The sequence below is a fragment of the Copadichromis virginalis genome, linkage group LG3 (assembly GCF_057382275.1).
Source record: "Copadichromis virginalis isolate Kocher_CV1m ecotype Utaka linkage group LG3, C_Virginalis_male_GT1.1, whole genome shotgun sequence".
Lineage (NCBI taxonomy): Eukaryota > Metazoa > Chordata > Actinopteri > Cichliformes > Cichlidae > Copadichromis > Copadichromis virginalis.
Window position 1 is genome coordinate 9,861,269 of NC_140620.1, and position 22,288 is coordinate 9,883,556.

The following is a 22,288-nucleotide window of genomic DNA, read 5'->3' on the forward strand; positions in this document are numbered from 1 at the left end:
GTATTTTTATATGTATTTCCCCACACTTCCACACAATATGTAAGATATGGAAGAACCAGGGTACAGTACAGAGTACGAAGTGCATCTTTATCAAGGAATTGTTTCACTTTGTTCAAAACTGCGAGGCTTCTGGAAATTTTGGTTTTTATGTGTCTGACGTGGGGTTTCCATGAAATTTTATTATCAATCACGACTCCCAAAAATTTGTTTTCACTCACATTATCAATTGGTACGCCTTCAATGATAATTGGTAATTCTATATTATATTTTAAATTACCAAAAAACATTACTTTAGTTTTATTTATATTTAATGATAATTTATTTATGTCCATCCATTTTTTTATTAATTTTAGCTCCCTGTTTACAGTCATTACAAGATCAGTATAATCATCGCTATTGAAAAATATGTTGGTGTCATCTGCGAACAGTATGAGTTTAAGTACTTGAGAAACATCAAAAATATCATTTATGTATACATTGAAAAGTTTTGGTCCCAACACTGACCCTTGGGGAACACCACATGTAATACCAAGTTTCTCTGAATGGTAATGCCCTATGCTAACATATTGTTCCCGACCCGTTAGGTAACTTTTTAACCAGTTACCAGCTTTCCCTTGAATACCATATCTTTCCAATTTATCCAGTAAAATTGAGTGATTGATTGTGTCGAAGGCCTTTTTGAGGTCAACAAAAATACCAACTGCATATTTATTTTTATCCAGTGTATCAGTAATTTCTTCTACTGCCTCAATTATCGCCATTGAAGTGGTTCTTTGCGTTCTGAAACCATACTGACCAACATTTATTATTTGATGTTTTTCAAGGAATTTTTCTAATCTTGAATTAAAAAGTTTTTCTAGAATTTTTGAGAATTGAGGCAGTAGAGAAATAGGCCTATAATTGGTAAAACTGTGTTTGTCATTACTTTTATATAGTGGTATTACTTTCGCAATTTTCATTTTTTTTGGAAAACAACCGGACTGAAATGATAAATTACAGATATATGTTAAGGGACTAGCAATATTCAGAATAACCTGTTTAACTACAGACATATTTATGTCATGATAATCCATTGAAGACTTACTTTTACATTTTAATGTGATATTTATTACTTCTTGCTCATTTGTAGCTGAGAGGAACAGTGAAAAGGGATTTGATTTTATATTACTGATATTTTCATTTTTATGACACGGGATGTCCGCTGCTAGTTCAGGGCCAACATTTATGAAGAATTTATTGAACCCATCGACAATATTACTCATGTTGTGATTTTCACCATTTGCATCAGTAAAATATTCAGGATATGATGTTCCAGAAGATCCTTGTTTAATTAAGTTGTTTAACACATCCCAAGTTCCTTTTATATTGTTTTTATTTTCATATAATCTTCTTCTATAATAAAGTTGTTTGCTCGTTCTTATAATATCAGTCAATTTATTTCTATATGCTTTATATCTTTGTTCCACTTCTTTTGTTTTTACTTTGATAAACTGTTTATACAGATTGTTTTTCTTTTTGCAAGCATTAATAATTCCTTTTGTGAGCCAAGGACTTTTTATCTTTTTTTTCTTTGTCATGTGTTCGTTTACAGGACAATGTTTATTGTACCACATAGTAAAAATATCTAGAAAATGATCATAAGCCTTGTCCACATCTGACTCTTCATACACCGAACTCCAATCTTGTTGTGCTAAATCGAAATTGAAGGCATGAATTGCTTCTTCATTTATTGTTCGCTTTGCTATCATGATCTTGGTATCTATTTTTTTTAAATCACAGTCACACAAAGTAAAAACTGGTAAGTGGTCAGTTATATCACAGACAAGCAGACCACTATTAATTTGGAAATCCATGACATTAGTAAAAATATTGTCAATAATAGTGGCGCTATGTGAAGTTATTCTGCTTGGCTTTGTTATTGTTGGATATAGTGATAAGCTGTACATTGTGTCAGTAAAGTCATCAATGGCTTTTAACCTTGTTGGATTTAGCAAATCAATATTAAAATCACCACAGATAAATAGTAATTTTTGGTTCACCGAAGCAAACGTTTTTTCTATCCATTCATTAAAAGTGTCAATACTTGAACTGGGTGTCCGATATATGCAACTTATTATAACATTTCTCTTTTTGTCATTCATAATCTCAATAGTCAAACATTCCAAAATTCCATCAATAGCCATAGACATAGTTGTTACAACATTATATTTTATAGAGTTATGAACATATATAGCAACCCCGCCGCCCGCCTTATTTAATCTATTCATGTATTTTAAATCATATCCATTCAAACAAAAATCTATTCCTTTATCGACATTGAACCAAGTTTCAGTGATGGCTATAACACTAAAGGGGCGAGAAAATTGTTGCAAATAGTCCTTAATGAAATCAAAATTAGAGTACATACTTCTGCTGTTAAAGTGAATTAATGAGAGCTTCCCGTCTAGGTTAATTTCTTTTTCATATTGTTCCTGAGTGAAATAATTACAATTTTTAACAAAAGAAGAGAGAAAGTTACTTTCAGAATCTATTTCTGGATCTATTATATTATGCTCCTTATATTCACAATCTAGATCAATTACTTTCTGTTGAAGAACTAATTTCAACGTGTCCATGTCATTTCCTGGTGTAATTGATACATTGGTGTCAGTTATACTTGTCCAGATCCTCCATGTTCCTCACTATCAGTACTTTTGCCTCTTCTGGTGTCCCGTTTAGCTTAATGAAAATCTTACAGTTTGTTACCCATGTATGTTGTATTTTACCGTTCTTCTTCAGTTGCCTTGCCTTCCTCACGATGTCTGCGTTTTTTCGTGTCAGATGCTCATTAATGAAAACGTCCGTGCCTTTCAGTTTGCGTCCTTGTTTCAGCAGTGCGACCTTGTTCTTCCGATTGACAAATCTCATAACGACGGCCGGCAGTCTGTCACTCCTCCTGGGCAGTGAGTGACATGCTTCTATGTGCTCCAGGTCCATCTCTATCCCCTTGCTTTGGAGGAAGGACGCCACCTGTTGCTCCACCGAGCGGGTCTCCTCGTCGCTGGGCTCCCCGACGTTCCCGGCCACCGCGCGCGCGTACGAGCGTGGCTTGATTTTAATACCGCTGATTACCACGTCGTTCGTACGGGTGTACTGCTCCAGGTCATCCACCCGCCGCTCGAGATCCATGATCCGTCTGTCCTTCTCGGCATTTTGGAGGCGTAGCTGTTTTACCTCCTCCAGAAGCCCCAGAAGCAGCTCCTGCTGCGCCCTGACTGCGGCCACGTCTCCGCACAGCGCTCCGAGGGAGGTTTTAATGTCTTCAACCTCCTCTGGTGTTGGGCCTTTCTTGGGTGGCATACTGAAGCGAGAGCACGAGGCGGCCACCACGAGGGACCCGGAAGCGGAATTTCTGATGATGGCGCCTGGCTAGGCCTGCTGGCTGATGGTGGAGCCTGGCTGTGGCCTGCTGGCTGATGATGCCGCCTGGCTAGGCCTGCTGGCTGATGGTGGAGCCTGGCTGTGGCCTGCTGGCTGATGGTGGAGCCTGGCTGTGGCCTGCTGGCTGATGGAGGAGCGTGGCTGGGCCTGCTGGTTGATGGTGGAGCCTGGCTGTGGCCTGCTGGCTGATGGAGGAGCGTGGCTGGGCCTGCTGGCTGATGGAGGAGCCTGGCTGTGGCCTGCTGGCTGATGGAGGAGCCTGGCTGTGGCCTGCTGGTTGATGGTGGAGCCTGGCTGTGGCCTGCTGGCTGATGGAGGAGTGTGGCTGGGCCTGCTGGCTGATGGAGGAGCGTGGCTGGGCTTGCTGGCTGATGGTGGAGCCTGGCTGTGGCCTGCTGGTTGATGGTGGAGCCTGGCTGTGGCCTGCTGGCTGATGGAGGAGTGTGGCTGGGCCTGCTGGCTGATGGAGGAGCGTGGCTGGGCTTGCTGGCTGATGGTGGAGCCTGGCTGTGGCCTGCTGGCTGAGATTTCAGGTGAGCAGGTTTTGAAAATCGGATGCTGCGCTGCTGAGGAGCCCGTCTTTCCTGTGACTCCTAACCCTCCCGTTATTTTCCTTTAATTGGACTTTGGTTAAGTTCAATCCGATGTATTAACCGACCTTTGAGGTGAAGTGCAGCTGCGAAGAACGCTACGGCAGGCAATGAGGTGCGTTTAATGTCGCTCTGTTAATTTGAGCGTCCATAAATTGAATGTCTTATTTTTTCTTACTTTATTATTGCTAATTTATTGGAGAATTAGGCCATTTAATTAAGGATGGATGGATGTTTTATTTTATTCTGTGTTTCTATTTTTCAGTTTTACTTTTCAAGACTTGGTGAATTGCCTTTTTCTACTTTTTGTTTAGTTTTGTTAAAATTAGCAGCAGTGAGAAGTGTTGTTGTCGGTCTTGAATATATTTGATGTAGCCCATACTGTTAAGGTAAGTGTGATGTTTTTAGTTGTTAGTCTGATGAAGAATCTTTTATTTTTCTCCAAAAGTTGATTGTGTTTATCTGGACATAGTGTTTTTCAGGTCCAGCTGAATGCAGGTTTCCCCAGTCTTATACGTGTCAGGAGCATCAGCACAGCTGAAATGCATTTTTCCTAAGCACCGCGTCTCTGTGGCTTTTAAACCCCAAAACACGCTAAAACAAAAATGGGTCCACCCCAAGGATGGGGTCCCCCGGTGTAGTTTCCACTGTGACAGACTGTAGGCTTCCTCAGAGTGAGGCTGAGAGCGGCAGGCCCAGCTGGAGTCTGACCCGTGTCAAACAGTGGAGGTCAAACCTTCTGTGCCACAAACACCAGATTAACCAGTTTCACTCATCATCCTTCTACTGTCAGATTTTACTGGTGCAGGTTTGATGAATCACCATCTGAGAACGTCTCTGATGTGGGCGCCACTCACAGGGATCACTTCCTGTAGAAGGGTCACATGACCTGGCCCCTTTGTGATGATGACAGCGACGCCCCTTTCGTGTGAGGTTAAACCCAGAGAGCTTCGTGTGACCTCTGACCCTGATCACCAGCGTTAGGGTCAGTGAAGGTGAGATACCATGTGACAGGAGGAGGAACAATAAAGTTTTATTTGTACGAACACGTAGAACAGATGAAGTCAGAACGAAGCAGGTGGAGCTCAGTCAGGGTGGAGGTGCAGACAGGTGAGCTGAAGGGGAGGAGCCAGTCTGGTCAGGAACTCTGTCTCCTCGAGTGAACCTCCTCACCTCTGAAACACACACACACACACACGACTCTGAAGGTTGCAGTCAGGGTTGGTCAGGGTGGTGAGGGTGGGGTTATCTTCTGGTCTCTGGTTGGTGTGTTTCCTGCAGGTGAGGCTGAGCGGCCGAATCATGACATCACTGCTGCACAGACACAACAGGAAGTGGAGGAGGAAGTCGTCAGCGTCCCCGTCACACACCTGAGACAGACACAGAGGTTATGTCTCTGCAGAGTCACGGCTCGGCCCTGTGGAAACGTCCTGCAGGACGCCTGTTTCTCTCTGTGGTGGCCCCCCCACAGCGTCCCCACCGTGCTTCACTGTGTGGACGCTGTTCTTTGGGTTGTAGCTGCATCTTCTTCTCGTTTCACCTCCTCTGACCACAGGACGTTTCAGTCTGCAGGTCTTCGTCCTCAGCAGTGTGGCTGAAGGTGTCTGCAGACGTGGAGCTCTGTGAGCTCACAGTGCGTCCCTGTGCAGCCTGTAGAGTCTTTGAAGTCTTTGCTCTGACAGGCTTGTTCTGTGCTGGGCGGCTCTTTGACTTTCTTCAGGTTTCCCTTCCTGACACTCTGATAACCTCAGATATCCACAACGTGAATCCTCACAAACATCTGTTTCTCTCTTTTCACTCAAACCTTCTGACGTTTTCACACCGACTGTAAATATGAAGAAAACCCTCAGTTTGACGCCACGCCCCCAAACCAGTTCAGCAGTAAAGTGTGAGCAGACGGAGCTGTTACCAGGATGTAAACAGGATGTGCCCTTTCACAGTTAAAGCCTCAGGAATAAAAACATGACCCGATCTTAAATTTTTAAAGATAAAATAAAGTTTAAAGACGACGATGAGCACGTGACTCACTGCTCAGAGCCCACTCACCCAGGTGCATGATGGGAGCAGGAGGAGGAGGCTGGGCCGAGCGTATAGAAACCAAACAAACAAATAAACAACAGCACGACAAACACGTGAACCAGACTTTACCTGTAAACTTACCTGGTGTCTCCCAGGGAGACCACAGTTATGGAGCTGACAGGTAAGTACGTGCAGTACACACTTCCTGTCCTGAAACACACACACAGGTAAACCGCACAGGTACGTAACCATCGGCGTGACTTTGTATTGAACATTGGGGGGTCAAGATCTCTGTCTAAATAAATAAATCTGGGTACATTTCCAGATGATTAAACAACTATTTTGCTGGTAACACCTGAAACCAGTAAAGAAAACCAGCAGCCTATTGATGCAAGATGATCCATAACTTTATTGGGGCTGACATTGTTGGAAATGAGTCCAAATAAAGAGTCCAAACTTTTATAAGCCTGTCTATGTGTGTCTCACCTGGACAGCCTCCTCTGGACACCAGACAACAGCAGAGTGTTACCCGGCAACAGGCCAGGTGGGTAGGGGGTGTGGCTTAAGTCCAGGTACACCTGCAGACTCCTCCCAGCTTGGTCACAAAGAGTGAGACGCACACCTGCACACACACATTCAGCTAACAGTCAGACCAGGGGCCCGTTCTTCGTACCTCGCTAAGTAAGTTAGCTGGATTTGATTGTTGACGATTTCACGTGATCTTGGATCGTTCGGTTCTCCGAAGCTCATCCGGGACTTGCTGTCATAGCAACAGATCCGTAAGCGTAAACCTGCTCGGGAGCAGGCTTACTTTATGTAAACAGGATTAGATCACAGCCACTCAGGTATGTCCGCTTCATGTATACGAAAGCAACGGTGAAATATACTCACTCAAATGAGCAATCCTATTTATCCATATTGTATATTCTGTATCTATATGTGTATATGTGGTGTATTTATGCTTATATCCTTACTCTTATTCCCCTTAATGTATCTGTAACATGCAACTTCTTTCGGTGCTTTGCTACTGGAAACTGAATTTCCTGGAGGAACCCACCCGAGGGATTAATAAAGTTTCATCTAATCTAATCTAATCTACTTGGGTTTTCTTCCTGCAGCCCTCATGTTTACTCAAGGTTTAGTTCTGTCTTCATGCTGATTTTCTTGTTCAGTCGTGTCTCATGTTGCAGTTTGTCAATCCTGTCCCTGTGCTCTGTTTTCCCTCTCTTCAGTATCAAGTCTGTGCCTCATGTGTTTCCTGTTTTATTTTGATAGTCCCTGTCCTGTGTGCAGTGTGCTTGGTTTTGCTTCCCTTCTGTCATTAGGCCTGATTTGTCCCAGATGTGTTACCACCTATTCCCCATCTTCTCGTAGTCCTGCTTGTGTATTTAAGCCCTGTGTTTCTCTGTTAGTTGTTGTGTTGTACCCTCACTGTACTGTGTTTTGTTTTCTATGTGCTTCTGGTAATGTTCTGGTTCACTCTTTCCTGGTTTGATTTTCTAGTTTCCCGGGTTTCTAGTTTGGGCTTAAGTTTTGAGTTTCTAGTTTTGTTTTCTTCTATTTCTATTTGAATGTTCTCCAGCAATAAAGCTGCCACTTTAGTTAATCATTCTGTCTCTGGGTCCTGCGTTTGGGTCCTACATCCTGCCTGCCACCTCAACACCTTTAATTTTACAGCTTCTTAGTTATTATAAAGTGCTGCAACTCATAATGTTTTCTAAGATAGTAAAACCAGATTTAAACCGACTACTTCTACAAAGATGGAGCTAAAGAGATGATATACATTTATAGTTTGGACTTGGACACATACAGTCTGTTTTTCCTTATAACTACATGTGAGTTCAATTAACATTTTGTGGGAAAAGGGAATTTGTTTTTTAAAAGGATTATAGATTCGGAGCTGAATTACCCAACGGAACATCTCATTCACTGATGTTTGCTGGAGAAGCTGCTCTGCCTCTTTGTGATGGAGCAGCAGCGTGACGTACTGAAGACTGTTAACGGGGAAGTGCTGAAGCTGAAGGCGTCTCTCTGCTGCTCAGACTGACGTTCAGTCGTCATCCAGACAACATGAAGACTGCACCGGTCTCTCTGCTCCTCGGTGAGTCAAACACTAAAATCATCGATTTATTTATCACAGCTCCAACAAACAATATGGCAGGAAAACAACCTTTCAGCAGTTACAAGCTTGCAGCTACTGACTTTAAAGTTCATGTAAAAATTCTGAAAAGTTTCGTCAAGGCGAGAGGAACAGTTCATTCTCCTTCTTATGTCTTTCAGGTTTCATTGGATTGGTGGCTGTGAAGTTGGGCAGGAACCAAGAAGTGATGTTAATGTTGAATAATGGAGCTCACAGTTTTAACTGAAATGTATGAAGAGTGATAGAAAATGGTTTCAAACATGCATGATGAAAGTTTTTCGGTTTAAATCGATCTCATCATCACTGCAAACCTCTCAGAGGTTCAGACTCAGCAGTTTAACCTGGAATCCTGCAGGAAAGTCACCATATAGTCTGGACTAAGTCAGCGATTAAACCTTCTGCCCAGCTAAGTGTCAGTAACATGAAGACCAAAAGAACAAAAGAGACTTGACCTCTTTTCATCAAACATCTCTTCAGTCAGGAAACCACAGCCTCTGACTGCATGAAGCACAGGGTCCTCTGACTGCGTCCCCTCTTTTATCTAGTCTTCACTTCCTCTATTCACAGCCAATTTTCCATTAAGAGGACTGAGTGTATTCAAACAACCACAGACGGTTTTGACTGTTAAAGTTCCCATTCCCGTTGACATGATGACCTTTAAACAGCAGCAGTGTGGGAGTGAAACAGGCCACAAATCTGAAAATAAAAACTGTGCTTTTGAAGGGTGGCTTCTTAGTCCCACACTTTCTTCTCTGCACATGAATGAAAGCTCATCCATGCACAGTTCCTTCTCCATTGTTTACAATGCTGTGCACTGTGATGTTTACCGTTGATTGCCATCTGATCAAAAAATGTATAGAAAACAGGAAAAGACAGGCTAACCTGCGTTGCTGTCTCGGTGGTATTTTATAACTTCCTGTTCCTGTTACAGTGCACGGTGGTGTTTGTGTAGTTTAATCTGCGTGGCTCACAGATCTGGCAAAAATACAGACCTTCCATAATTAAGTAGAAGTACAAATACTACTGTTCAAAAATACTCCAGTAAAAGATGAAGTACTGATTCAACTTATTAACTCAAGTAAAAGTAAAAAAAAGTACAGACTAGGAAGTACTCAAAGTAAGAAAGTACAAAGTAGTAGCAGTATAACCCTGGCTGATTGTGACCCACACCCATTACCACACCTTGGCTCATGTGATTAGGTAGAGGATCATCAGGGGGTCCATTGTCCCTCTCAGGGGGAAACTCCCACAGAGCTTAAATGTGGGTCTCTTCACCGTTTGATCCTAGAACTGAAGAAGCTTCTCAGATGAGAGGTGAAACGTCTTCAAGCAACTCAAAGAAGTCCAGACGCTTTTCTTTCCAAGCTCCTTAGGTTGTGGCAGATACTTCAGGAGATTAAAAAGTTTCCTGAGAGAAAAAAAACAACAACAAAAAACAACAAAAAAAAAACTGTGCAGCCTCAGTCTTTCTTTAAATGACCTCTGACCTTCAGTGACCTCTGACCTCCTGTTGCAGGTGTGCGTGTGCTGCTGCTGTCTGCACTGACTGTTTGTGCAGGTGAGTAGATGAAGTGCACCATGGTCCAGGACAAACACTGAGTGTAAACACTGATAGAAACTGTCCGTCTGTCCTCCAGTCTCTCTGAGCGTCAGTCCAAACCTTCAGCAGTTCTTCACAGCAGCCTCAGTGTCTCTGACATGTGACGGTCAGCTGGGCTCTGATGGATGGACGGTGAAGAGGGACACAGGAAGTGGGACTGAGTCATGTGGAGCAGGTGGGCGGGGCTTCGGGAGGTTAACTGGTTCATCCTGTTTGCTTGATAAGCAAAGCGAGCCAATCAGTGGAGTTTACTGGTGTGAAGGTGAAGCTGGAGAGAAGAGTGAAGAAGTCAACATCACTGTATCAGGTAATGAAGTCTTTCATTTCATCAGACTAACAGCAGACTGTTATACCACCTCTACATCACTCTGTGGGTCTTTTCCTCAGATAAAGAAGTGATTTTGGAGATCCCTGCACTGCACCACTTCCCCTGCCGGTGGCGGACTCCCTCAGGTGTCGGTGCGTTGGTGGTTCTTTGTATCTGGGGGTGGGCGTCCGGGTACACACCGGCTCACTCCTTGGCGGCCGCTTATTGGGGCTCGCTCGGGCCATTTCGGAGGTGGGGTGCCCCCGGCCTCTCGGCCTGGGGCTCGGTCACTCAGGCACAGCTGGCTGCCGGCGGAGCTCACGGGCGCGTCACTGCAACTCCCCCTGGCTTCTGCTCCGCGGCTGCTGAATGAGCCCTCATCTGGGACTCTCCTTAGCTCTTACTGGAACAGTGGCGCGGCTGCCCCTCTGTGGGTCTTCCATGGTCTCTTGTGTTCTGGGGGCCTCTGGATGTCTGGAGTTTTGATCTCCTCCATACCTGCTTGATACCATAAAGGACAGGGCTGTGGCTCCCCACACTCCCTAGCAGATCATTACATGGAGAAACCTTTGGAATGCAAGCATGCTGATCCACACAGGTATGCACACAGGTGTACACACATGGGTATTCACAGACGCGGACTACAGCTTTCTTGGCTGCTGCCTCAAAGCACACTGTGCGCTGTCTATCTTGCGTGTTGCACAATATCGTTTATTATTTAGTAAATACTGATATCTATGACTAGCTAGTTTATTGTGATGGTGCTTTTTTTTTTTCTTATTATGTTGCTCTTTGTTGTTTGCTGTCTCCTCTGTTTTTTTTTCTCCATACAGGTGATCCAGGAGTTTTGTTTTTTTTGTTTGTTTGTTTTTTTTTCTCTCTTCCCCCCCTTCTCACCGTCTCTTCTCCCCTTTGGTTTTCTTTCTTTCTCTCCCTCTCTTTCTTTCATTCTTTCCCCCTGTCCTATCCCACAGTCATGTCTGTCCCGTTTGCAACTGAAAGTCCAGCTGGAATTAGTGATGGGATTTCCGGCTCTTTTTAGAGAACCGGCTCTTCCGGCTCCCAAGCGGCTCTTCAGGTTGTTTTGTTGCTTTAATTAAAAACGGTCCGGGGCTCCAGGGTCCGGGGGAAGCAGGGATTAATCCCATACATGCTCTCAGTGGGTTCCAAACACACACACACACTCGCTCGGGTCCAGGGCAGCTCTATATACACACAGAGAGAGACGTCCAGGTTAGGGATAGTCTCAAACTCACAGATACAGGTTCAGGTCCGCCGTCATAAATAGTGCTCCAAATCAGCTGGGATCGGCTGCAGGTGTGACGGTGAGCACAGGTGCGTGGGCCAGGGGCGGGAACCCGTAATGAGCACCGCCCCAGCAGAGGAGAGAGAGCGCAAAGGAAACAAAACAAACAAAACATGTTGCCAAACACAGAGTGAGCCAGCGAGGCACGAGGACCACGACACAAAGCACGTGCAAACTCCAAAACACATTTCTAGCTTTAACTGAACTTCAAAGCAGAGCAGATCACTTAAATTACACAATTGAAAGCATGAAAGCATGTGTGTATTGTTTGTGTATTTATACACAAGCACTCATATATATTAAAAAATATGTTCATTTACCTGTTACTACCACACACCAAATCCGGTTGTTGGTACTTGCTGGATTGTGTAGCCTCTAGGTAACAAAAGCTCAACACTGCGCCCAGCATCCTGGAGCACTTCTGTTGTGTTTCGTACGTGCTTTGTCTGTAGGGGCCACCGTAAATATACTTTTATTTATTCACCCCACATAAAATGTAATAAATAAATCATATAATACAAAAACCAACTAATCACATTTCAACTTTTAACTATTTAAGTTTTCAGCTTTTTCCTTTTAAACAAATTTAAAGTGAAACAACACAAAACACTGCAAACCACAACACAATTAAATATAAATTATAATATGAAAACAAAAAGAACATGCACATTCTCTGTCATATGGACCTGCATGAATAAACTTTCTGAATCCTTTATCATCTGCAACTGAAAATAGTTGTGGATGATTACTATACCTTTCTAATGTGACCTTGTTGGCCCTGCTCTCTCTCTCTCCGTCCCGCTCCGTTCCTGTGCTACTGAGTGTCACTACCGCCCCTCCCCCCTCTGCTCAGTGAAGCGGAAAAAAGTGAGAGAGAGTGAGAGAGAGAAAAAAAACCCACGGCTCGCGATAAGGAGCCGGCTCGTGTCGTTCACGTCAAAGAGTCGGCTCTGAGAGTTTCCTTCGCGACCCACACATCACTAGCTGGGATAACCACATTTACTCAGGGCCTTCTTGATGTGATGTTCCTCCTGGCCGCTGTGTCTGTGGGGATGGTGTTCGCTCTGTGTTGTAGCGTCCTGATGACTCCCAGTTTGTGCTCCATGCTGGCAGACATCTTCGGTTTAGAATCTTTTATTATTTGTCTCGTGTTTAAATCCTCGTCTTTCTCATTCCTGCAGAAAGGACGCTGTCATCAAGTCTGAGTCAAGTCACCTATCAGGATATGAACTTCAGACAATCAGCCAATAAAATTACAGATACACACTCACATGTTGTTTTCTCCAGTCCGAGGACACTGCAGGTACACATTCAGCTGTTATCCAACAAGTTATTGCTTCACAAAATATGATTATGACCCTTTGTCCACTGTGGGTCCTTGTGATAATTTCTTTGCTCCTCTATTCTTCTTGTCTTTCCATCTCCTGGATTCTCTTTTAACCATCTACTCATTCTCGTTCTCTTGTGCATCAGGGCTGAGTTATTGATGGAGTTTCCCAGATCAAATTTAAAGGAGGATGGGAAGAAGAGGATTTTCTCTCTGCCAGTCCCGTCAGCTCCCTGCTAAGATTTAGAGCTTGTCCTGTTTTTCAGTATAAAGGCCCTGCTCATCTGTTTTTCTTGCCATTGCTTAAAAAGTGTACATTCTGCATCCAAATGTCCAGCTGCCTTCAACTTTGATGTTTGTCTTGGCCAAAAATAAGCCTTCAGTTTATTCCTTTGTTTAAATAAAAATCTCTTGCTGATAAACTGAACCCTGGCTGTGGCGTCAGAGTAGCGCTATATAAGTGCTACATAAGAACCAGTCCTTCTACCATTTACTAAAAGCAGGCTTTTGCCAGGGCTGCAAAGGGATTTGTAAAGAATGAGTTTTTAGTGTACTATGCTTCAGGCAGTTGTTGCATGGAAGTGGCTGTTACTGAAAGTCCAGCACAGACCTGTAGTGACAGCCAGTGATTGGCATTTTGAAATGATAATAATAGCATAATGATTTAAAATTCCAGGTTCCTAATGAAGGTCTTGCAGATAAACAGTAACACATTCTATAATTTGTTATTAATAAATAATAAACAGGTGGAGCCGGTAGCTCAGCATGTTTGATTTGGCAGTTTTGCACTAGATGAGCTTCCTGAGGCAACTCAAACGGGATCTGTGTTTCCAGGTGGAACTGAACAACAACCTCTCCATTGGAGCCAATAATAAAAACATGAATAACAATAAGCTTTATTTGGGGCTCTGATCTGAGGATGTAACATCATTTGTAATGTGGGTCTCAACAAGCTCAAGGAACGCTTTAAAAGTAGCCATTAATATGGTAAAATCACAGGTAGACAGATTTCCTGATGTTGTATCTCCAATAACAGGTCACGGCATTTCGCTCTCGAGGCAGCCAGTGCCCTCCCTGCAGTCCCAAAAGGTTGATTCGGTTCATCTTGACGCACACCTGTGTGCACTTATATTCAAAAGGTTTTTCCGTGTAACAATCTGATAGTGGGTGTGGGGAGTCATAGATTCAGCCCCCCCCCCAGGACCACCCGATGGGCAGATGCTCCACCCACCTTGAAAGAGCTGAAGAGATGCCTATATGGGATGTCACCCAGCAGCCACAGTGCGGAAGTCAGAGAGGGCCGGCAGCCAGCTGCACCAGAGCAGACCGAGGCCCGAGGTTTGAGGGCCCTCCACCCCCCAAAGTAGCCTGACGGAGTCACGGATGCCAGGCCCTGCCAAGCAGCCGCCGGGAGTGAGCCAGTATGTGAGACCTGACTTGACACATAGACATAGACAAACATGCACACACAGACACAAACATACACCAGCCTCATACACACATATACAAATAATCAGCACTCACCCAGTGTGGAGACAAGATGAACCCACACTCCCCAAACACACTCTGAACCCCAAGTCCATTTCTTTTAGGGGAGAAATGTTTGATTTTGGGGTGGGGGTAAATTTCATGATACATGATCATATTGTCAAATATTTTTAGATGTTTGGCTCCTCCCACGGGATGGTGTGCATCTTTCTCTGCTTTCTCTGAGATGTGAGTATGGATATGTGTGTGTTGACTGTTGAGGCAGGTGGATGCTGCTGATTGCTGGTTTGAAAGAGTTCCTAAGTGTTGATTGGATGATTGGATGTACAGCAGCTTCTTAAACCCCAGCTCACAGCCACCTCCGCCCTCTACTTCCCTCCTCTGTACCAAATAAGGAGCTAACTTTGATCCAAATCAGCTAACTGCGCATCACCAGCTCTTCCTCGTCCTCGCTGTCCAGAAGCAGCAGCGTGATGATCTTGACAGGGAAGTGGTGAAGCTGAAGGTGTCACTCTGCTGCCAGTCGTCGTCCCGACAACATGAAGACTTCATCTGTGTCTCTGCTCCTCGGTGAGTCAAACGCTGAAATCCTTCACTCACTCATAGCGTTCATTTATCTTATAACACAGTAACAGAGTGTGTGCTGGATGCTCTCACTGACTGACTCTAAAATGAAATCTCTTCAGGTCTGTCCAAAGTCTGAAGTTACGTTTATGCGAGAAGAAGAGTTCACTCTTCTTCTTTAGTGTTTTTGTTGTTTTAAAGTTCAGATCCATCGTGTGTTCTGGACTCAGAGAGTTGGACCTTCATATCCAGTTTGTTGTCTTTAACATGTTGACTTGTAGAGAAGTCAGGCAACCTCTTTTTTTTATCGAAGATCAACTTTCATTCAGGAAACCACAGCTGCTAGCTGCAGGTACCACATGCTCCTCTGGTCTGTTATGTAGTCTTCACTTCCACTATAGAGAGCAAACTTTCCTTCATGTGGACTCTAATGAAAGGACTGGAGACTGTTTTTTGTCATTTACCTTACTTTTGTGTATTTTGTTATTTTTCTCATGATGAGCTTCAAACAGAAGCAAACTGGGACTCAAACCTGTGAATAAAGATCAATGAAGCAGCTTCTCCAGGTTTTTATTCAGCAGCTGATGCTGAATAAACAACTAACCCTTATCCCATGGCTTTGGTTTATAAGTTCTGACTGTTTAATCCTGAGAATGCTTTTCTTGCCTGCTGTACCCCTTACTCTTTTATTCCCCATTGCCCATCCACCCCAAACTGCTGAGTCTTCATGAAGCCTGAGTGGGGAGCAGTTTCTCTTCTGCTGCCAATAATCAACAATTCCCCAAAATCTGCTTAGTTTGGGAAATGTTTAGGTGCAGGGTGTTAGATTGTCAAAACACATGACGCCCACCTCATTCAGACCAAGTGTACCAACATAGTTTCGTCAGCATGTGTTAAAACTGAGCTGGCGCTTTGTGTGATGTTTATAAGTCTAAATGTACTTTGAAAACCTAAACAGAACCTTCAAAGCGAATTAAAGGTCTCCCCCCTTTAATGTGATGTTTTTGGAACAAGACCAGATTGAAACAGGTTCCTGCCCTCTGACCTTCAGTGACCTCTGACCTGTTGCAGGTGTGTGTGTGCTGCTGCTGTCTGCACTGACTGTTTGTGCAGGTGAGTAGATGAAGTGAAGGGTCGAGTGTGTGTTAAAATAAAAGAAACGATGAAGCTCCTTTCATCCTCAACTTGAAAAGCTCGATGATGCAGAGACTTCAGGAAATTAGAAAGTTTCCTGAAAGAAAAAACTATGTGACTATAACATCAGAGTGTCTCTAAATGACCTCTGACCTGTTGCAGGTGTGTGTGTGCTGCTGCTGTCTGCACTGACTGTTTGTGCAGGTGAGTAGATGAAGTGCACCATGGTCCAGGACAAACACTGAGTGTAAACACTGATAGAAACTGTCCGTCTGTCCTCCAGTCTCTCTGAGCGTCAGTCCAAACCTTCAGCAGTTCTTCACAGCAGCCTCAGTGTCTCTGACATGTGAAGGTCAGCTGGGCTCTGATGGATGGACGGTGAAGAGGGACACAGGAAGTGGGACTGAGTCATGTGGAGCAGGGGGGCGGGGCTTCGGGAGGTTCAATGGTCCATCCTGTTTGTTTGATGAGTTCAGCCCAGTCAGTGGAGTTTACTGGTGTGAAGGTGAAGCTGGAGAGAAGAGTGAAGAAGTCAACATCACTGTATCAGGTAATGAAGTCATTCATTTCATCAGACTAACAGCAGACTGTTATACCACCTCTACATCACTCTGTGGGTCTTTTCCTCAGATAAAGAAGTGATCCTGGAGATCCCTGCACTTCCTGTGAGGACAGGAAGTGATGTCACTCTACGCTGTAAAAACAAAATTGGTGGCACAGCTGCAGCTTATTTCTACTTTAATGGACGTCCTGTTGGACCTAAATCAGAGCACATAATCACCATTAACGTGCAGCAGTCTGATGAAGGTCTCTACTGGTGTTCTACTGATGAGTTTGGATCATCTCCTCAGAGCTTTCTGAGGGTCAGAGGTCAGAACACTGACATCACTTCCTGTTTAAAGCCAATCTGCTAAGCTGATGATAAACTGACTTAACCAGCTTCCTCATCTCTCCTGCAGGTTCTGTGACACCAATCTCTGTTGCAACAACAGAAAGAGCAACAACAACAACAACCACCATCACCACTCATATCTCCCATCCTCCTCCTCCTCCTCCTCCTCGCGTTCAGCAGGAGGCGTGGATGATGAGCGGCGATAAACTTGCGAGAAGCAAGTTATGCTCAACTCCACCGGTGGAATCTGACAGCGTGGAAAAGTGTGAAAACATCCATGATCACCAACGGATTTCGAAGGGCTGGACTGCTGCATGATGGAGAGGAGGACACCGCCACGGCCCTTCAGAGGGTGTTCGACTCTGACACTGACAACGAGGATTTCTTTGGTTTTGAAAGTGACAACGAAGGAAAGAAGCTGAGAGTGGATGAGGAAGCCATCATGAGCCTGTTCGTATCCGACACTGGAGAAGAGGACTTTGGTGGTTTTAGAGCGCAGGAAGAAGAGAAAGATGGTGAATGACTGACTTTTCTTCTTGTTAAAGCCGTGTCACTGCACTTGAGCCTAAAAGGTAGTTGTTATATTTCCACTGTAGTGTCAATACACTATTAGAGCTTATGCCGAGTCAGACTGCACACACAATAGTTTGTTTACAAGTTGACTTCTTCTTTATTGGGATAACACAGAAGTAACACACACACATAACTGGGCGTGGTGCCCCCTACTGGCGATGGCTTGCATAGCACACAATAATTCTTGGTTCATACATAACAGTAGTCCGAAGCTATTTTTCTGGTGTGCTGTAGGTTATTGTTATGTACTACATTTGTTACCCGTTTATGAAGCACAGTACATGTTTTGTACTTGTAATTACTGCTACTTGTACATATACCTAAAAAGTTATGCAAATATGTACCCATAACTTGTTTTTCAAAATATTAATAAAAGGGGTGTGTCTCCAAACAGCCATCTCTTTCCTGACAATTCCCTTTGTGCATATTCTCTTACATATGATAAGTCAACATTGAAACACCTGCGGCTTTTAGTCACGTGCGGTAATGTATGTACAAAACAGGATTTTCCCCTGATTTTAGCTTGTGCGGCTAATATTCAGGTGCTCTTTGTAGTCCAGGAAATACGGTAATTTTCTTGAATTCTTAAACATTTTACATGATATTAGTCGGCGGCTCCTTTACTAAACAGCTCCAGCTGTTTGATTTGTTTGAATTTTACAGGACAGCTTTTCCCGTGTTACTCATTCATTATGGAGCTACTGTAGTTAACATGTAATGCTTCTCTAAAACCCTGTGACACAATCTTCTTTCACATTAGTGCGCATTAACCCCACATCTTCCCTGTTTTATTGCTGATGTTGGCCTGACAGTATTGGGGTAACAATGTCTCCTCTGTTTAGGAGGGCAGCAGGGTCACATCCTCACTGACATCACCTGTATTTGCACTACAGTCGTTCCCTTCACTGACCTTTGCTCTCCTTCTCTTTTCCATCAGGTTGTGTAAAACTGAAACAGGCATTAAATGTTTACTACAAATGATGCTTTACACAGAAATGCATTGTTAGCTGTTTTTACACACCAGCCTGTGTGGACCTTTAGTCTGAGCATAGGGTCAAAGGTCAGGACAGAAATGCAGCACTGTAACACATATACATATGTAGAACATCAGACATTTGACTGATTTGTGTTGTGACAGCTAGTTTTTTCTTTATACAAATAAATCATCATCACACACAGAAGAAATGTACAGACCGTACATTTATTAGCTAATATCAGTGGATACAAGAAAAATGGTATAAAGACAAACACTAGCAGCCTTAGTGTTTCTGTTCTGAATCTCTAATCTCTCACAGATATTCATCAAACCCTGTCCTCTATCAGCTTTCAACATAAGAAAAGTATTAGGCCTCATTGAAAAGCAGTCTGTTTGCAGATGAAGTACTTTAAAAACTATACTTAAAAACATTTCATACACAAATCTGTCATTTATCTAGATTTTCTTGACTGAGTTTACAATTTACTGGAACTGCCAAAAACACATGAATACAAACAAATGATGAAGGATCCACTTCAAGGAAAGTGGAAAAGCCTCTGTTAGCTGCTGTTTGCAGCTGGCACAGTCTAACAGAGGCTAATACCAACGCTAACCAACAGTTTAGCATATCGTCGACAGCTCACCTCAGCATGGCTGTCCTCGGTCAGCAGTGAGCTTTATTAACTTGCACAAAGTTTTACACCCTGTTTGAGAGTAAATAAAAGTGGACATTTCTCAGCTCCAGCATTGACAGCTGAGGTAAACGGTGGACCGACAGCTTATCCACAAAATGGGAAAAACTCCGGTCCAGAATCCGGTCCAGTCCTCGTGGCAGTAAAAACTGTAATCATGCATACATGCTTTTGTCACACCTGACCATTTCGTACAATATAATTGAAGTTTTGGATTTAAAAATTTAGCAGACGTGAACGAGCAACATTCCTGATGAGGCTGGTCAACGCTGTTCAACTAGAAGCCTACGTGGATGATATCCCAGCCTACACATCCCCCTGAACTGAATTGCCTCAGTGAAATACTTGCTCACTCACACCAAACTTCATTAAATGTGAATGTGTTACTTTGCTGGTTCCCAGTTGCAGCTTAAGTGCATCCAATATTAGATTTCCCAGCTTTTCAAACACACCATGAGCTGTGCCATTTTCTGGGCACAGCAGGTTAAAACCATATAAAGATTTCCTGATGTTGTATCTCCAATAACAGGTCACGGCATTTCGCTCTCGAGGCAGCCAGTGCCCTCCCTGCAGTCCCAAAAGGTTGATTCGGTTCATCTTGACGCACACCTGTGTGCACTTGTATTCAAAAGGTTTTTCCGTGTAACGATCTGATAGTGGGTGTGGGGAGTCATAGCGGGCATGGACAGGATTCAGTATGAGGTACCGAGGTATTCGGGTGAGACCACTTGCTTCTTGGGATCCTTTGGCATCAGGGCTGTCCGGCCTTCAATTGAGCTTTTCAGGTCTATCTTTTTCTTTGTGTGTGTGTGTGTGTGTGTGTGTGTGTGTGTGTGTGTGTGTGTGTGTGTGTGTGTGTGTGTGTGTGTGTGTGTGTCTCCTGTCTGGCACTGTAGCAATCAGAATTATGTCTGAAGGCCAAGACAAATGCCCAACAGATTTACTTTCCCAAGTGGGCCTTTTGCAATACTGGTCCACTTGATTGTCATAGTTTATTTGATCTTTATTAGTTATTTTTATAAGTTATTGTAATCAGGCCAGACTGGACTCGGGGACGGGAAAGAAAAACAAGAAGAAAAGTTCAGAAGAAAGTTAACAGAAGGAGAGGGAAAGAAAAAGGAAAAGAGAGAGAGAGAGAAAACACGATGAAAATCTGCTTCATCACCTTTTTTTTCTCTTTTTCCTTTCCCTGGATCACCTGTTGAGAAAGAAAAAAGAAAACAAGCAGAGGAAGACTAGAGCAATCGCATAAACAACATCACGATGATCTATGTGACTATAACAGTAAATACTAAATATTAAACATTATTGTAAGATCGACAGCACACAGTGTGCTTTGAGGTAGGAGCCAAAAAGGGTGTAGTTTGTGGGTGTGATCACCCGTGTGTACACCTGTGAGCATGGACGCGCTTGTTTTTAAAAGGTTCCTTCATGTAATGATCTGCTAGAGGGTGTGGGGGGGCCACAGCCCCGTCCTCCAGGGCATGAAGCAGGGATGGAGGAGATCAAAACTCCAGACATCCAGAGGCCCCCAGAACACAAGAGACCAAGGAAGACCAACAGAGGGGCAGCCGCGCCACTGTCCCAGAAAGAGCTGAGGAGAGTCCCAGATGAGGGCTCACTCAGCAGCCGCGGAGCAGAAGCCAGGGGGGGTTGCAGTGACGCGCCCGTGAGCTCCGCCGGCAGCCAGCTGTGTCTGAGTGACCGAGCCCCAGGCCGAGAGGCCGGGGGCACCCCACCTCCGAAGTGGCCCGAGCGAGCCCCAGGCTCCAGGCCCCGATAAGCACCCACCAAGGAGTGAGCCGGTGTGTACCTGGACGCCCATCCCCGGACACAAAGAACCACCAACGCACTGATGTCTGAGGGCGTCTGCCACCGGATATGAACTTTTTTCAAGACAGTGAATCTTGAAACCATAATAAAAAATAGAGAGTTTTAACTTGTTTATACAAAGCTAACTGAACCATGTGCTGCATCAACGTGATAATAAAATAATATTATTCACTTTGTTTCTGTCTAAATTTGAATTCTAATAAATATTTTAGCTTGAAATAAGTGAAAAAAATCTGCCAATGGAACAAGTGTTAGAAATGTTCTTCAATCAGCTCTTTTTACTCTCATTTCACAGCCAGTACTTTTTACTTTTACTTGAGTAAAGAAGTTGAAACAGTACTTGGAGTATTTTTAACAGTAGTACTTCTACTTCAGTACACACTGTGTGTACTTTTACCACCTGTGTCTGAGACCTCCTTCAGGGTCCACCTGAAGCTCTCAGTCTGCTGTGGAAAAAGGAAATCCAGGTGAGTTTCTCCTGATCACCTGAGGCCGTCATTACTGTGTGAACACACACACCACTCCTCACTCCTCCCACCCGCTGCACACAGTCACTGAGTACAGACCGGCTGATTCCTGTAAAGGGAGAGGCAGGAAGAGGCGGAGCAACACCTGAAAAACAAGAAGCTCAACGTCATTTTGCAGAAGTGAAAGTGTGAGAGAGCAGCAGCAGAGCTGCAGTCGAGTCCTGTTTGTCTCTAAAAGAAGATTCACTGGAGTCCATCAGGTTCCTCTCAGCAACAGTGGTGAGTGCAGCTGATCACACTTCCTGCTTCTACACAAATCTTCACTCTGTTCACTTCATCAGGGTCTAGAGCGCCACCTCATTTCTCCATGGTGCCACTTAGGCTACGTCCACACTCGCCCGGATAGATTTGAAAACAGCGCTCCGCGTCCACACTAGTGTTTTCAGTCGTTTTCACAGAGTTGTGCGTCCACATTAAGACGGCTGAAAATGCTTACGTTCCAGTCCTGCGCATGCGTGAAACGCAAGACGATTCGACCGGTCTCATTTCTGTCTGCTGCTTATTCACTTTCCGGCTGTTTGAAACGTCGCAGCAGAGGTGGAGGAAAAGCACCGAGTTTTAAAATGGACTAACAATGAGGTGGAGTTGTTGCTGCGAGTAACACAAAAGTACAAAGTTGCAAAAGCGAGAGAGAATTAAAGAATTTGAAGAAAAGCTCTGTGGAGCATGTGCAGACTGATATTCATCTTTAATAGGACTGTCAAAACTGCAGCTGTATAATGCTCTCCACTATCTTTGTTTAATTGGTCACATGCCTGCATCACATGACTAACATGCATCATTGTTTTAGAAAGTCTCTGTTTTCACTCTTCACTGTGACACAAACGCACCGTCTCCAAATTATTTACTTTCCGGCTGTTTGAATCGTCGCAGCAGAGGTGAGCAGCGTGATAGGAGTGG

At 44.0% G+C, this 22,288-nt stretch overlaps 1 protein-coding gene and 1 long non-coding RNA gene across 2 annotated transcripts; both read left to right on the forward strand.

Moving 5' to 3' along the window:
- Nucleotides 1-12,567: 12,567 nt before the first annotated feature.
- On the forward strand, nt 12,568-13,131 carry LOC146712661 (uncharacterized). The gene is made up of 2 exons (XR_014919068.1): nt 12,568-12,685; nt 12,856-13,131. It is a non-coding gene; the product is annotated as an uncharacterized LOC146712661 (long non-coding RNA).
- A 1,518-nt stretch (nt 13,132-14,649) lies between these two features.
- On the forward strand, nt 14,650-17,821 carry LOC146712662 (uncharacterized). The gene is made up of 5 exons (XM_085452213.1): nt 14,650-14,767; nt 15,833-15,874; nt 16,179-16,445; nt 16,526-16,765; nt 16,855-17,821. The coding sequence occupies exons 1-5, from the start codon at nt 14,737-14,739 to the stop codon at nt 17,103-17,105; spliced, it is 831 nt and encodes a 276-aa protein (XP_085308339.1). The 5' UTR covers nt 14,650-14,736; the 3' UTR covers nt 17,106-17,821.
- The last annotated feature ends 4,467 nt before the right edge of the window (nt 17,822-22,288 follow it).

Excerpts from the sequence above, each read along its gene's own strand:
- LOC146712662 (XM_085452213.1), top strand. The coding sequence starts at position 14,737 with ATGAAGACTTCATCTGTGTCTCTGCTCCTCG. Across the intron at positions 14,768-15,832 it reads ATCTGTGTCTCTGCTCCTCG|GTGTGTGTGTGCTGCTGCTG; the intron begins GTGAGTCAAACG and ends GACCTGTTGCAG. Across the intron at positions 15,875-16,178 it reads TGCACTGACTGTTTGTGCAG|TCTCTCTGAGCGTCAGTCCA; the intron begins GTGAGTAGATGA and ends TCTGTCCTCCAG.